At 39.2% G+C, this 18176-nt stretch overlaps 1 protein-coding gene across 2 annotated transcripts in view; it reads left to right on the forward strand.

Moving 5' to 3' along the window:
- The window catches only part of LOC112693427 (laminin subunit gamma-1), a 50884-nt gene that overhangs the window by 23664 nt on the left and 9044 nt on the right, over window positions 1–18176 (forward strand). The window contains exon 1 of one of the 2 annotated variants that reach the window (XM_025568490.1): window positions 7090–7490. The exons of the other annotated variant lie outside the window; for it this stretch is intronic. Within the exon in view, the coding sequence (XP_025424275.1) occupies window positions 7388–7490 (103 nt within the window). The 5' untranslated portion in view covers window positions 7090–7387. Of the gene's footprint in view, window positions 1–7089; window positions 7491–18176 lie in introns of those variants that run through there. 2 annotated transcript variants of the gene reach the window in all.

Consider the following 18176-nt stretch of genomic DNA (forward strand, 5'->3'; position numbering starts at 1 on the left):
GTTTTTAGTTGCTTACAATTAAAATGTTACTACTGTTTTTAAATTTCTCATCCATATAATATAAATGTATGGGCTTATATTTATTATTAGTGATTTGAGATAATAAACTATTGGTCGGCAAAATTAACAACATAGTGGTTTTAGATTTGTTTTCGTGAAAGATGCGATGATGATAATATAAAATATATTGATATCGAACAATAATAAATATTTTCATTCATCAAAACCACCATACCTAACAATGAAATATATTTAAATCGCATATGAATAAAAACAAATCGAGCTCTATAAAACGGTTATTTGTATTGACGCAATTTTTTTTTGATGGTCTCGATGGATTTTTTCTAAAATAAGTAGCAACGTATCTCGTTGTATACTTACTACGTAACATTTCGAGGGCACAGCTAAATAAATTAAATAAATATATTGATTCCTATATTTACTTTGTATCTAGATTTAAGTAAATTTAAATTGAATATCTAGAATAAAGTGATATGAATATTAGATAATGTAGCTAAATCTTTGAACCAGAGACTGGAACCGTACCGAAAAGAATCAATTTTAGATCCGTAATCACATCGAAACCTTAATTTAAATTAATTTTTAAAACTGGAACCTCTCTGGAACATTTACTAGAATTTATTTAAAAACCAAAACCATTACATTTTTGTAAAGGTTTTTTCGGTTAATTTCATTTTTTTAATAATTTCATTATTTTTATTTATATTTGTCATTAGTAGATCATTATTATATATGTAGTAGTAACGTTACTAAATAAATACGTAGATCTATTATTATTATTATGATTTATAACATTCAAAATTCAAGTATCTAAATAATTCAGACGTCTGAGTATAATAATGTAATAAGAACTGCAATAAAAGTAATATTGTATAGATAAATTGATCAGTATAAAATTTTGTGAAAGTAGAACTGACTTTCATATGTATTACCTACTGAAACTCCCAAACGTAAGTCTAACCTTAGACAAATATAATATGCGGTAATAATAATAAAGATTTTTGTATATTTTAAAGATTTATATACTGTATACCGATATACGTAAGAAATGGTTATTCGAAAATGATACATAAAAATAAATGCATAAATGATAAAAAAAAAAAAAAAGGTTATTTTAAACAGGGTCTTTCATAAAGTAACTGTGATGAGTAATTTTTTTACTTATTTAGTCTTCTCCTTAGTTCTAAGCTATTGTAAGCATATTTGGTTGAAAATTATTATTGACCACTAAATTGACGAAAATTAACGCCAAAAAGATTTACTTACATTTTTTAAAGAACCGAAATAAAACAAAATTTTTCTTACATAAGTGTTATAATAAAACTTGAAACGAATTTTTTATTTTTTAAGAACCAAAAATAAACTGAAACCTACATTTTTGTTATTTTAAAACCCAAAACCTAAATTTTATTTTTTCTTAAAACCGAATCGGAACCGGAATTGTAAAATTTATCAAGTTTCCAGTCCCCGCTTTGAATTATTTCAGTTTCATTTTGATACAAGAAAAAACTTTGACGGAATCAACAAAGATATTTTTTTCCACTGATTAGAAAGGTACTTATGTTTTCAAAGACTTTTTCATTCGGTGTTTATCGTTTGGATTGTTAAAAATAAAAAAAAAAAATGAAAATAATATTTTGATGACTTGTAGTTACCGAGTATTACGTCATAATAAAGAGTTTGACTACAATAACGGTTACACGTGATGTGAAATAGTGAAAATACGGTTGATATCCTTGGTCAATGCTGTCGGCCATCGCGATCGCCGTATACACTATGCTGCTGTCGTTGTCAGTAACCCCGTTATGTTGCACGTACATTCAACAGCGGAGTGTCGGAAAGAGGGAGTTAAGTGTAAGAAAAAAAAAAAAAGAAAAAAATAGTAAAAAAGAAGAAACAAATAGCAAACAGGTCTAAATGAAAACGGTACGAAAACAGATACGGCGGATTTAAAAGAGACTGTTTGCCGAATATGGTACAACCACAATGGTTTCTCGGAATAACGATGCAACTCCGTTGTGCGTTTTTGTGTTTATGCGTGTGTACTTGTGCGTATGTACGCATTTATCATACGACTATACGGGCATGCCATCGCGTACAGGACCTGATCGGAGAGAAGTCGGAACTTCGACAGGAATTTCTTCTTCGAGGTCCCGGACGATACTTTGCCCCGTACGTACAGGCGTTAAAGTTTCTTCGAGACTCGTTCAATATCCTACGTACATTTATACGTGTACTTGACATCGAACGAATAATATTTTTGTAAAAACGCAACGTACATTGATCGTTTGGATTGTTTTATTAAAATGTCATTCGAACACGAATAGAAATTAGCGTGGTTTATTGAATTTAGTTTGTGTTACTTGGGTCAACGGATAATACATCGATTTGTATCCTGCGTGAACTTTTGATATTTCAGAATATCTTATTTTATTCGTTCAGTTTTATCTTTTTTTCGTTCGCAATGTAATTTTTCTAAACGGCGGTGTTCATTTTTATTGACGAAATATTAATTTGAACAGTATTATTTGTGCGTGTGTTATCGTAGCATATTGATGTTTTACGGTCGATCTTCGGTTTCTTACACGGAATACGCTTGTCATATTTGTCATGAGACCTAGTACATGTTTCTTGATCTACATAAACTGTAAACGATGTGATTCCAATAACTCCGTAAAAGGTATCCTTGGTATCGCTATGTGATAGCCATTGAATATATTCAAGCGAACCATGCATGCCTCATCAGCATATTGCGAACACGACTGTGTAATATGTTAGACCGTCGGTATTTCTAATTCTATGACGGCATTTATGTCTGTTATCTTGCACTACTATTAGATGGTACACTCATAGTTCAAGTACCTATAATGAATGTACCCGTTTATGATGTAAATAATATTCATGTTTGTTGCGACTCGATTGAAACAAGTAACAAATGATTTATCGTAATAATACAACATTGTACTAACTGCTTTTATATAAACAGTAATTGGAATAATTCCAAAAATACGGGAAAAAAATCTTACGTAGATATCTACTTGTATTTCTCCTTTTCTTATCCCTGCACACACACCTATGTTGTTTCACGTAGTATTAAACTATCAAGCGTGATTAAAAACCAACCCCGGGCGTATAGTTGTATGTATATATTATACGGTATATATATATATATGTGTGTTTGTGTATGTGTGTTGCAATGTTCGGAAGTAAACTGCCGGTTTCAGTATAATTTATAGGAATCATACATTAGCAGACGCGTGGTGTCCGCTTACTATCTGCATTTTCTTACACGATACTATATTTTATTTTTCATAAAAAAACGTATCGATTGCACATTTAAGGACCCCGTAGGTTATCACGACGTTTGTGTACAGATCTATATTTAGCGATTTTATTACCCAATTCGTATATAGGTACGTGTGTATAGTAAACGTACGTATTCTACTCGAGTGAAAATGTAAATGTGAAAGTACGTATGACATTTTGAATGTATGTAGGCCCGGAAAAAGAAAGTTTAACGGGCTTAGGAGTTTTAAAGTTCAACACTCCGCCGTAGGTGAAAACTTATTAAATATGCATTATTTTTAATTGTTCTTATTCGTTTCGAACGATTCGACGGTCGTCTCCGTTACAGTTGTTAACCGTGGTGTAATATAATGTACCAATCGTACAATAATAGTATACAAATCGTTTAATTTATATCCTGTTATGAGATCGAATGCGTATAATTATTTAATGAATTATGTACGGTTAAAATTGTTTTGTTGTGATGTATTAGTTGTTATATGTGGGCAAGCAACAATAATAATCGGACGAACGTGAGCAGAGCGCCGCGGTCCGTGGGCATGTGCGGACAACACTTGTAAGTTATCGGACTATAATAAACCATATTTTTTAATTGCTACGTCGTAAATTGTCGTCGTAAATCAATCAGTGTTCGCTGATCAGTCGTACCTAAACGTCGACCGTTCTGTTATACGGTTTATCATTTTGACGCAGTTTGCGGAATGATCGCTGAAAAAATTTAAAGAAACACGAACGATGAAATTTGCAACGGGTTTTGGTTTCAACGTCAATCCAAATCGATAACTATGTTCACACGTGGAAATATTTGTAGGGTTTACGAATCGTCGATGGAGCGTTGCAAAGGATCTGGTACGGAAAACGATTAACATACGATCGAAAATACGTTGTCGCGCCCCCGACGATTGCCAAAGCACATCGTTAACTTTCTATCGGGTATCCAAATACGTTTTCAAACGGGTTTTTACTTTCGGGGATTGAAACGCGTACGTATTCGCGCAGCATATTGTTTTTATTTTTTATACCGTTTGCCAAACGTACAAATGCTACTGAATCGCAACCCGCACGGACGTATATATAATAACGAGCGTTGCGTACAATCCAATGTCTAATGATTTATTTTTAAACGCATTGTGCCCTTCAGCGCTGGACTCCTGAGCTCCGGTGCTTGTTCCGTATTTGGAGAAACAGCTTGTCAGAGAAGTGCTGTCGATAAGCGTTTCGGTATTGAAAAAGAAAGAAACGAACGATGCTTTCTCGAGCACATTCGTCCCGGGGGATACCATTGTGAAGCGCATTTTAATTAGTGACGGCTGTACTTATTTAATATGGGGTTATTTTTTTCCGAAATCCGAATTACAATACATATGTGCAACACGGAACGTTCCTGCGCAATTACACTTCGAGGTACGATTTGATTTCTTGCAAGTCGGTTTCTCCAGTCCGTACACTGGCGGGTCACAGTCGGCCGCCTCGGGTCGCGATTGTGCCTGCGATCTTTTTCGTACGAAATCGCGAACGATTTTCACACGAATGTTATTCGCGAAAACGTTTACCGCCGTGTTCAATCCGATGACGTTCATGTAATACCGTATCAATCTTAATGTTTCGAATAAAGTACGTTGTGTGTTAACTAATATTTAGATCCACGTGTATCCGATTCAAGGGTTTGTATAAATCGTCAGAGCATATGGTAATAACACGAGTGTACAAACAGTAATAGTTTAACGCACGTTTAAACATAAATAGTTTACCGTTTATTGTATGGGTTTCAATTTATACGCCGTTCAATATTTAATACGACTTCTGGTATTGGACATCAATTAAATATTTTGACAGTACTCCGGTGTAGGTATAAATACGAGTGTACACGTTAATACCAGTAGGACTGAACGCTGTGCATACAGCGTGGGAGTGAATTATGTTTTCCCTATGGGCTTAGCACACGCGTCTTGCCTTGAATGTATTTTAACCGTTCGGATTTTCGTCATACGAATTTTCTATGTGTACGAAATCAATGAAAGGCGTATGTTCCATTGTCTTATCGTGCCCTGAAAATCGTACTCATACCGTTTGTTCCATTTGCTTGGTCCGTTTGTCACGTAAAAATAATTGCTGCAGTCGATTGTATTAAACATTATATGTGCCCGTATTGTAAATTACATTTTAACGATTAAACAATATTATGGTACACAGAACAGTGTTCGAATCGGTCCAGAGTCAGTATAACGTACGCTTAGTTTCGTAGACAATAATATTAATTCACCCAAACTCCATCGTGTAGCAGTGTGCATTATTATAATATATTAATTTACATAAAACCGATTTATACTAACGTAGTGGGTTTCGAACGCAAAGACGGATATAAGATTTCAAACGTACACTCCGAGTAAATAATATCAGTGAAGTTAACGTGTACGGTATGCAAATACGTTTTGAAACTATTGATAAAATCGTTGTTCAGATCTCGTTCACGGCGCATGTATTATTATTTGCATTCAAATCGAACACTATAATTTTTACGACCTTGTCGTACTTTCGTATTTATGCCCGGGAATGCTTCAAACAATCCATTTGTAATCGGTGTTCCTAATATGTGAATATATTATACAATTTATGTAATATAATAATAATAAAAATTATTGTTTATGATGTATGCCTATGAATGTGTTATAGTAAAACCTGTCTTATCCGAACCCTTGATGAGACGAAATCCTGTTCTGTAAGGAAATTTATTATGGTCTCGTCAGATTTCTATGATTTAACAAGAAACTGTGTTGAAAACTATTTTTTGGCCTCGAAAAATCATACAAATCTTAATCAAACGGAAAAATTTATCATGAAACGAACAAAAATTTGTTTTGTACCTACATTTATTTTGCTATCAAACAGTTATTAAAGTCAGTAGTTATCGATGGATAACTACATTTTATCTTGAATCTATATCAACAGTGCTTAAGATTGTTGTCACCAAAGTCGTAGTTTAAATGTCGTTACGTCTAGTCTCGTTACTTGTTTTCACAATGTCCGCAAAGATTTGTTTAAACGAAAAAAGTTAATTTACAGAAGAAAGTAAATGAGTAAAAGAGTAATTAAACGAGGGAACATTGAAATTTATAACACAATTAAAATCAAAGAAGAGTGGTGAAAAACTAAGTTCACGTGAAATAATTCAATTGTTTACATCGAGAACTTGGAAAAAATGTGATTAAGAGTCGTCGGAAACGATACAATGGGCAAAAATACGAGTTGAAAAAAACATTATCAAAGAAAAAAAACCAGACGAAAAACTCTGCAAGGATTTCGGGATTTGTAATTGTACTCCGAACCGCTTACCCGATCGCACTGCAATTTCATTACCACCTGCTCCGGTACGTTCTTCAGATTTTAATCAATCGTTGTTTATTGATACATTTGATCGATATTTATTGATTTCCAATTTTTACCGCCGAGATCCGTAAACTCTGCAACGCGAAACTTTCCTTTTACGTCCGGCCGTGGCGGAGCGAGACGGACGTTTTTATTCGGTCTCGCGGGACTGCACAGGTTTTGAACACGCCGTACGGGATCGCGAAAGATCCGTTCGACGACGACGCGTTGCGATCGCAGAGGATCGACCGCAAAGGGTCGTGTTCGGTTTTCGAAAGCAACCCCCGGGCACGGTCGGCGCACGAGCGACGCGCACGCGCGCACACGCATACCGGCACCGCCGACCCACTACCGCCGGCCGGTGTGTGCCGCTAACCGCGCGCGGACCGGACCAGTCTTCGCGTCCGCGGACTACCGTCAGCTCGTTCCGATCCCGGCGTCCAACGTGTGCTGGTGCTCCCGTCATGGATTGCGTACGTGTGTTACGCGCGCGCGCGCGCCGACCAGTGTGTTGTGTTCGCGCGTCCGGTTGATCGTCGGATTTTTGTTTTATTTTTTTTCCCTGCGTCCTTCCACCGTGTCCAGGAACCGTAAAACGAACGACAGCGAACGATTAATAATCAAAACACCGGTGTCCGTCGTCCCTTCCGATCGAGTTTCCAGTCGGCCATGTGATCGGGTCGGACGATGCGTTATGGAACCGATCGTACTGTACAGCTTGTTCGTGTTCGCGCTGGTCCCTCCCCAATGCCGGTCCACCGAATGGGACGGATTCACGCCTTGGTTCACCGGTTCTGGTAAATATGCTTTCGACGTCTCGTTTTTACGACACCAAACGGTAGACGGCCAGTTTATAGTTCTCACGAACGACGACGACGACGCATAAATTCGGGCGTAAATGCCCGTTTGCGTTGCGGCAACTCGAAATGAGTTCTTTCGATACACTTTTGTGCGCTAGGTGTTTTCAAATTGTACAACGTCGTGTTTAACGTTTTGCGTCTTCGCTTGTTTGCGGACTGGTGAGCGATATAGTTAACAAATATTTTTCAACGAACAGACGAGATACCGCGAAAACGAGTAAATATTTTCTTACGGTCAGTTAAAGTACAGAAATAAATTATAATAAGCGAATTCATTACTTTCGAACACTATTTTGTACAACGTAAACTTTTAAGTTCATCGTTTTGTTGTAGAAAGAAAGACTTATTAATTATACATTAAACATAGATTAAATTATTATGGAATAAACATAACCGTGTACGACATAATGTTCCTTTGTAAATTAGCCACTCGAATTTTCAAGAACGTAGAAAAACCAGGTAGTAAAATAATAAAATACTCTGCGATATCGAGAACTCATTTAGTTATTGAGACGTTGTTATATGTTGTAAAATATTTATAGCTATTTCAAAAAGGTGCGCTAGGAATATATTTACCAGTAAGAAAAAAAAAACGGTATTGCGATTTTTTTCAAAGCACGTCAACGAAATAGGCGGCCATTAAACGCGATGATTTTATAACAAAATAAATTGCCCGAATACTCTCGGCAAGTGCACAAAATGGAATTGGATGCGATGATTTGTTACCCTGTAGTGTATAGCGGGCGTAGTGTGGTGAAGTGTAAGGTATGCGCAGTAATGACTGTTATAACCGGACCGTCCCTCGGCCACTCAGACGTTATAATGAATTCCTCGCTACATGTCTAATGGGATTGTCACAGACCGTATAAACGGTGACTTAATCTCTCCTCCGTACGGATGCGCAGGCCGCTAATTAGTCCGCTGAGGAGAGAAAAAAAAAATCATAATAACGATGGAAAAAAAAAACTAAAATAATAACCTAAAGAGTTATCCTACCTGTCAGTATATACGATAATGTGTGGTACTCCAGTTGCCACCTCCACCCGTCTAAGTAATCCGTATGGTCCTGCATAAATTATGACGACACGCTCGCGAGGCGTGTCTTCTTTTACAACCGTTAAAAAACTGACTCACCGCTCGAGCTCATCCCATTCTACATTTGTCTGTTATCAAACCATATACACGTACAGATGTAAGCGCACGAAGATTGATGCGTTTTTCACCTGAATGGTACTGTAATTAAAAAAAAAAAAAAAAAAAAAATATGTAAGAATATAAGACCGAGGTGACGGTACACATGACGCATTACAAATTATCCATAATCAGTAATGTCATCGCGGCGGCAGCGATTACCCCGGAAAAGTTTGTACGTACACGGGCGCACGCGCACGCACCGCGCGATTATATTAGATTTTAACAATTACACGGGTGTTGGACGAAACCGATTTTTGACAAGCAGCCCCCCCCCCCCCCTCCGATGATTTATCGTAATACGTACTCGTCCAATACGTTTTACCGTTCATATATATATATATCGTCTGATCCGTACGGGGACGTGTTAAAATGCTTATGTTTCGAGATCGAACGTATAGCGGCCGAATATATTCGTTGCCCGTTTACCAGCGTTCCCGGCGCGCGTTCATAAGGAAACCGAGACACTCGCCGTTTATTGTTGTCGGGAGCCCGACGGCGGCGACCATTGTCGGGGCCTCGCGCTGTGGGCATACTACGCTCGGCTCCGCCACCCGATCGTAAATCAATTGTTTATATCTGAGGGTATTTTTCGTATACATACGTGTAGATGTGCTTGCGTTTGCGTGCGCGCTGTGAATAGGCCTGACCGGTTCTTATCTGGGACGTGGTGTATTTATTAAGGGAGTGGATAGCGACGATAATTAGACACCGGCGCGCGTACGGTATAATAAACGTTCGCCCCGGGTAGGAAGACGAAAATTATGTAAATTTCATCGGGGTATTGCTCCTCCGGTCGCGCTCGCGTTTCCCTGAAAATGCCGGCGCGCACTTAATAATCGTACTCAGCGGGTAGTGGCGCCACGGTGTATATGCCGCGTACGTGCACCGTACGCGCGCATAACAACGTGCGCGTGGAACATCCCGAAAACGATTTTACCGAAGAAATCGCAGTTGGACCACCTCCCACGCAAGTGCACATTTTAACGACCGACCCACCACCACCCACATTTTCCTATTGTTGTGTACTTATCAGTTATTCACCTGCGGCGAAACCATAATTTTCGGCACCGCGGTCCACTTAAAACCAAAAATAATACCCAGGAAATTTTCCGGTATATTAACTTGTTCCGAAGTACATATGCGTGTAATAAGACGTGTACCTATATACGTTTATTCGTAATAAACATCTCTGAGCTGCCATTTATCTTCGCCTTGTCGTCCGTTCTCATGTCTGCATTACGACCGTCAAATTCCATTCCGTGTGAACGTGTGTAGAGTGCACCTAAGGGAATAGAAAAAAAACGTATTTGTAAAAAAATAAAAAAAAAAATAAAACCTATTTGATTCTTATCAGCACTTCGTGCGTTATAATTGATTCGTTTTTCGTGTCTGTGACATACGGTGTACAAACTATATGCATACTGCGTGTAGACGAGGTAGACGCTGCGGGTCACTAAGTAATAGTCAACAGACGTACAACAAACACTACACGTACAGGCACGCGGGGGAGTCGGAAATCACACACACACACCGAACTGTCATCGATATATTTTTCGGCCTAGTGTTTTTTTCGAATAGGAATTAACATATACAGGTGCATCCGTTTGACGTTTATCCGTCGATGACTTGTTTCGAGCGACGCGCCACCGACTGCCGAGAGTTTAAGTCCTTTTGATTCGATTGTGAGCTACGCGTATGTATTATATGTGTACTTACTGTTAATGTGTTATTACTGTTATTTATTATAATATAAATCCAGATATTATTACATGTAATTATATACTCGTATACATATGTGTGTTTGTGTGTGTGTGTGTGTGTATTATAGGTATATATAATATTATCCAGTAGTTTTGAGCTCGGAAACTTAAACGCACGTGATGGACAGCAGCACGCATTGCACAGCCGACACGATAGACGTTGTGTCTTAAGAATATTATTTTCATGGCACTTTAATGCACTTCTTGTCTAGGCGTAACGTGTTTTAAAACAATCGATCGTTAATTATACACTTTTCAACTATGGTTTCTCCGTCTCTTTCCGTCGCGGAACAATCATTTATATATACGTGTACACGAAATAATGTATTATATTCAATATGTAAACCGTTAACAGTATACGTTTTTATAATACTCTGTAATGCGGTACACTGTCAATGATGCTGTTACATAGGTAGTTGCTTCTGCAGGTAGCAGAAAAGAAAATCTACCGCAATTAAAATCGACCTTATGAGGTTGGAACGATTAAGCGTCTTTTGTTGTTACACCGACCAACGGATATGAGTTAAATACATCAGAATACTGCGGGTAGTTTTTGATCAAGATCAGCTCTTTTAATCGGTCGGAAGCATATTTATTGTACGCACGTTTTAAAATTACGATTCATATTGTAACAGATTTTTTTACTTTTAATCGCTGTACCGAATAAAAATAATTTGTAAACCACGATCGAAACAATAACGTGTAAAAATAAGACTATACACTTGTCTAAATCGTTTTAAAGATTATAGACGTGTACGCGTTTTTTATATAAATATGTACAAGATAATATCTTTAGAAGCTTTGATTTTCTAAATGAAAAACTCCGGAGTAATATTATTATTATGTACGAACGAAAGAAACGATACAACATTCACGTTCTTTTTTTTTTCTTATCGATATTATCAATACTTCAAATTAAGTGGCTAATCGTATAAAATCATAATAATAAAATAATAATGGTTAAAAATGAAACTTGAGAAATCTAAAAAATAATTTTATGGTTTTAATATTAATTCCATTTAGAAATTTTATGTACATTTTAAATACTGTTAATTTTTTTAAAAAAAAATCGTAGTAGTTATATAAATATTTGAACAAATTGTATTTTTACTATTGATTTGTATTGTAAAATTCTATGCATGAAGATAAATTTTAAAGTGTAATTTAGGTTTACCATTGCCTGAGGTTTTTTATAAACAACCAATATTCATTAATCATTATCAACGCAAACAAATTTAAAAGAAATAAAGCGGAAAATTATACCGTTGCATAATAAATTTAAGAATATCATCAGATAATTTACATAGAATTTACATATAATGCTGCTATACACGCGAATTTGTTGATTTGCATTTTATCCGAAAGTAACTAACCAATCTGTATTCAAATCTAAATTTAATTTGACTGTTTAAAAATCTATGTAATTACATGAAATTACAAGTATAAGAATTTTGATGGGCTAATAATTTTCGAATACATTCTATTTAAGCATGAATTCCCATGGATATTAATCTGCAAGTTATTTTTATAGATATTATTTATAGTGCGGTGATAAAATTAAATCTTTAACTTCATATAACTATTGAAGCTATACTTCTACTACTACTAATAATAATAGCTATAAGACAATGCAGTAGTAAATGACAAATGTTTTTGTATTGAGAACTTTGAGTGAAAGATTAATGTTTTTTATTGTTCCATCAAATTAGGAATTATTACGTAGTATATATGATTATTATTTTATGGCCGTCGTTAAATAAAAAAAACTTGAAATGCCTATTTAAGACTCAGAAAATAATGTATATACTCAGCTTGTACAAACGACAAGTATCAACAATAAGATCCTCCCCTAATCGTCTAAGAAGCAAAGCACTTGTAGATCGGGATATAGTTTATCGGTACATATCGGTAAATAAATATATTTGTAATTTAAAAAAAAAAAACTATTTCGGATAGAACGCATATACTATTGTACATACACGCGTAACGTGAATTGAACATCAAGGATAGTGTAGAATGTTTTTACTGCGCATATTTTATTATATTTAATTACAATATTATTGATATATTTTAATATTCGTGGTTTCATAAAATACCAGCTGAATTAACAGGGTCGGGAAATGTTTTACTATTTTAGATTAAAGTATTATTATTAAAAAATTAGGTCGAAAACAGTGCCCAATCCTTCATATAGTCTAAAAATATTTAGTTATATACTATACTAATTTACCATACATACCCACAAACGGTTATTTTATTGCACTTGCCGAATAACACAACATAAAATATTTCCTTGGTGTAACGGAAAGTTAAAAAAATTTATATATTCAGACCAAAGCCCAAAACTGATTCTACTCTGAAAATGTGATTTTCGAAAAATTCTTTCTTTTTGTACCTATGCTTAGTAATATGGACATTCTCTCAGCACTTCAAATTAATTAATACCATGGTAGTTTTGACTGACTGTTGATCAGTGGTGAGTGACTGTGTGAAAATGATATACGTAATTTGCGTTTCACGTTTAAAGAATGTATTTGTACAGGTATGTATTGAACTAAAATTGTATTGTCGCGTGTAACGATCATCCGTTGTGTAATAGTGCCGTGCTCTGCGTTTGTGTCGTTTGTTCCAAAGCCATCGGGTCGTTTATCGGAAGCGTATGAGTAACCGATGATTTTTTGAGAAATGTATAAAACAAATAATACATTATATGCGTGGTGGCCGTAAAAGCGAAAGTCCGAGTCACAAGAAAAATAGTCGATGCGTTTTCCAACGAACTAACGAAAAGACACGTACAGTAGGGACTGTGTAAACGTTGATGTCCTCCACAGAGTGTGTCCGACCAATTCAAAAAAAAAAAAAAAAAAACAAATAGTACACAGTGAAACCTATCCTATTGTGCAAACACGCGAGACGAGACCATGAAGGGTTATTACGGAGACCTGCATCAATATAGTCACGGGCGCGGACACGTTAGGATTATATTTTTTCGATCCCAATTGCGTTCGTGACTTTACATCAAACCAAACATTGTGAAGGAAACGAAAAGGGAACAAAAAAACCATCGTTCACATTAAAACCTATAAGATATACTACCGAAATGGATTTATATAACTGTTCTCACTTTTGCCTTTTTTTTTCAATTCAACTCGACACATTTGATACGCGGCGTGCGAGTGACGAGGAGACCAATTAAAACGTCAATATTATCGGCAGGGCAGTGGAGAGAGAAACCCGGGCCCCGGGGGGGGTGTGGGGGGTATATCCTAATCATTTTCGCGGTGTTCGTTAAATTCTTATCATCAATTTAATTTAATTTTTAATAATTTGTAATCCCTAGTTTCCGGGCCCGGGGCGGATCATCCTCCCATTTCTAGTCAGACCTGATATCGGTACATCGTTTCTTACGGTGGTCGTGGTTCGAAATCGGCATCGCCGGTTTTCGGGGCTCCGCGGATTCGTTGTCACCGTCCCGCCCAACAAAACCACCCGAGAACCGCTGTGCTCTGCAGCAAACGAAACAACAACGATATTCTTGGGCCGTATCACGCGGGATCGTCCGCGCGTGACAACCGTCGCGATAAAACCGTCATCCGCTGCCGTCTGCCGTTACGAACCGACGCGTCCTACTTACGGATAATACCACAGGCTGTACGGTCCGATATTACGTTGCGCACCGCGGCCACTACAAAATACGTACTACACATTACTGCGTTCGAGTGCGCGAACGTAATACATAAAATATTCTACCCGCACGCACGACTGTTATTATTATTATTATTTATCGTCGACCGGCCAAGTCCGTTAGAACTGGTCCGTGATCGTTGCAGCGGAAGACGAGGCATGACGAGAGAGGTGCCGTGGCGTACACATTTCATGCGCCTTTTTTCTTTTGTTTTTTTTTTTTTCCACTTTCCTGTAAAACAATCGTGTAGTCCATTAGAAGCGCGTTTCTCACGATCCGTTGTTGGCTGCTGCTGCTGCTGTTTTTTCTGCGACTATCGTATGGTAGTTTTCTTATAATATGTTTTTACTTTTTTTTTTTTTTTTTCGTTTTATACATATTCTTTTTGTCCTCTCGATCACCAACATCCTCCTCCCCCTCGTAAGGACACGCGCACACGCACCAACCTCCCCTTCCCCCCACAAACCCATTCGATAGGTGTACGTTCATTTCCACCACGGCTTTCACGGCACGCGTGCGATTATTCGCATAGGTCGTCGCCGAGAAAATGTCTGCTTATATATTATGTATGTACACATTTGATGCCAGCGTGCAACTCTACCGGTTCTCACGATTGCTGCAGTATGATTAAGAATCGCTTGCATGTATACACACGAACACACATAATATTATACACATTTATATATATATATATATATATATATATGTGTGTATTTATATTTCTTCTGCCCTTGTGTAAGTATTCAAACTCCTACCGTACGGTTGGACAGATTTTTATGAAGTTGTGCGCGCGACATTAAGTTGATTAGCGAAATGTTTAGATTTACAATTCGATCTGATAGAAAACGTTTTTCGCTCACACGTAACAGGTTGTTTAAACTGAAAAACGAGTATTTTATGTGCACCATGGTCCGTAACCAACGGACTCCGAAATTACTTGACCGATTTAGATGAAATTTGGTACGGAGATTAACACTTTGTAATGGCAAAATCCGTTGCGATCCACATTATTTTCAAGACTTTCCGTTTCGATCGCAATTGTTTCATACTTCGGTTAAACGTAGTAGCAACGTGTGCACCATTTTTTTTAATAATAATTTAATGGGACTGTAATAGCTAATTTTTTTTAACAAATATCGATTGTATAATTGCATTTGCTTTACAGACATATCGTACGGTATCGATTCTGTATCATATGAAAGCAGAATTCAAACAGTTATTAAATATTTATACTCAAAAAACAAAAAAAAATTTAGTTGTTTATTATAATATATAATGCAATTTTCTGAAATTACGTTACAGAACAATGTGTCGGACGTTTAAAGGTTTTGTAATGATTTTTTTTTTCGCGTGGAGGTTTTTAACTTCGATCATCGTTAGTCGGGAAGTCAAGAGACAAAAAAAAAAAAAAAAGAACAGAAATTCTAGAAAATTCGCCGCTACTATTCTATCCTCCCGTCTCTTACTGTTTTTTTTTTTTTTTTTTTTACGACAATAATTGTCGTGATAATTATTATCACCGACGATCACGACTAATGTCGTCGTGCCATCGTGTTCGGATTCTTGCAGCGGCTCACTTACTATTAAATCGTTATTAGTATACCTTAAGTGCAAATTTACGTAACTTCTTCTACGTATTACGCTTCATGGGCTGTCCGAGACAGAAACTTATATGGAAAAAAATATCATCCGCGCAACACGCGAGTACCGCTTAATCCGTTTCTTCGTCGGCTTAAACTGCACGGGTCTGCCGGTCCGGCGGTTCATGCAAAATTAACACGGGATGAATTCCCGTCCGATTGGTTCCTGCTAATATACGTCGTCGTCGTCGTCGCGCGCGTTCTTTATTTTTTCAAATATTTTTTCTTTCACTCTTTTTGTTCGCCGCGACCCCGGTCCTATTGGATTTACGAATCGTATTGTGTGCACGTAGCAGAGCCGCACGGTTTGTCGAATTCACAAGAAACCGTCAACGTCTTTAATGTCTTTGTCCGATCTGGTTTCACCAATCGGAATACCGTAGTCCCGGACCACCCAAAATGTTCACGTCGAAGCATTAATTACGTTTTTTCACGTACGCACGTCGGGGCCGCGGCGCTGGTGTTAATTGAACTCGAGGAAATCCCGCGCGCGTACCGCGATGGTGCGATGCGTACGAGGACGGTGATACGGTCGCGCGGGTACACTTGTCCGCACGCGTGGCGTTTACGACGGCACTACACGTATTGTAATTGTTATTACGATTTACACGTCGTTTTTACGTCGAAAACGCGCGTGCGCCTACACCGCTGACGTGCGCGAACGTTGTGATAATCCGTATTGCGGTGCGATCGGCGGTCGCGGTCCTGTTTTCTCGGCGGACAAGTTCACTTTGCGGGACGGCGACGCGCGTTCGAACATGATCGTCCTCCGGACGACGGGCACCGTCTCGACGGTTTACGATACTTAAGCGCCGACGGCCGTGCGTCGTGCAACGTTCTCGAGCTCTCGTCGGTCCCGATCCCAAAACGTTTCAAGTCGGGCGAAAACGGGGGTATATTCCCCTCGCGGCGAATCCGTCTTACGTTGGCATGGCGGCCCGTGGGCCGTTCGTCAACAGTCGACAGCCCTTCCGACCCGATCAGCACGCGCGTTGTGTACCGTTAATTTCGGTAGTAAAAATCGGGTCGACGGAAAAACGTGTTCGCCGTACACCTGTGCGCGCACGGTGGCAGTAAAAACGAATTGGACCGCGGTCGTTACGCGGGCGAATCCCGTCCGCGTGCGATCGCGCCGCGCTGAAACGACCATTTCAAACCTGTCGTCACACCACGTGTCGCACGGTACGCGTTCGAATGTAATCTTCTCGCCGTCGACCCGCCCGTGAGTTTTACGCGTCCGACGGTCGTAAACGTGATTCAAACGGTTTTGCGCTCCGCACGGATTTGCCGGGCACGTCGTGTCGTCGGCGTCGGGATCAGTTTAACGGCCCCGCGCATCCCGGACGAAGAAGACAAAAAAAAAAAAAAAAAATTAATATTGTATTCGCGTGCCGGCGCAACTGCGTATTGAGTTGTGCGTACGACCGACAACGGTGTTCAACGCGGCTTACGAAAACCCGAAAATTTGTTCGTGCCCGCGAGACGAGGGACACGGATACGCCGCCAATCGACTTGGGTGTCGCGTCACGCGCGGTAACGAGACGGTGATCTGTTCGCGGCGACTGGACGACGGGTGCCCGTGTCACGGTTCCGAAACGCGCGACGTGAACGCGAAGCGAACTCGGATGGCGCACCATATGGTTCGGTCGGGCGCGCGTACCCGGTACCCGTATACGGTTAGTGTACGCGGTGCCGTTACACCGTCGGCGGTTGTTACGCGGTCGTCCGTTCGGCGGATGAGTAACGCTCTTACCGATTATAGAAGAAATATGCCGTTGCGCCGGACGGCGCCATATTTGGAAAAGACGTTCGGAATGCTCCAAGTGCTGCCCGTACGTACACGACTGACCGCGTGCGCTTCGGTTTTTATTTATTTTTTTCCGACGCGCGATTTAACGTCGGAACCGCTAAACGTTTTACCTCGGCCACGTCACCGCGGACCGTTCGGTGTGCGAGCCCCGCCTGCGAGGGGTTCGTAAACCGTAACGCAACGGTGCGAGACAAAAGTTCGTCGAACTTCGCGCCGGTAGCTGTGTTGTCGGGGTTCTCCGTTCCCGCCGCGTCGAAGATCGGAACGCGCACGAGTTAGCGCGACCCAATCAGGTGTCCGTCGGCGCGGGCGACAAATCGTTGTCGGCCGTCCGCGCACCAACCGACCGCTCTCTCACGAGGCGCACTCGCCAACAGACCGGCCGCGGGCGCGCTGATACGTGCGCGCGGCAAAACCGCGAACGCAACACGTATCGTTTCTCGCGTGACAACTGCCCCGGACTTGTCCGTCGGACGTCTCGGTTAACGAACCGCGCGATATTATTATTGACAACTCCGTATACCGTTTCGTCCG

Source organism: Sipha flava, unplaced genomic scaffold, assembly GCF_003268045.1.
Source record: "Sipha flava isolate LNK unplaced genomic scaffold, YSA_version1 86_pilon_pilon, whole genome shotgun sequence".
Taxonomy (NCBI): domain Eukaryota; kingdom Metazoa; phylum Arthropoda; class Insecta; order Hemiptera; family Aphididae; genus Sipha; species Sipha flava.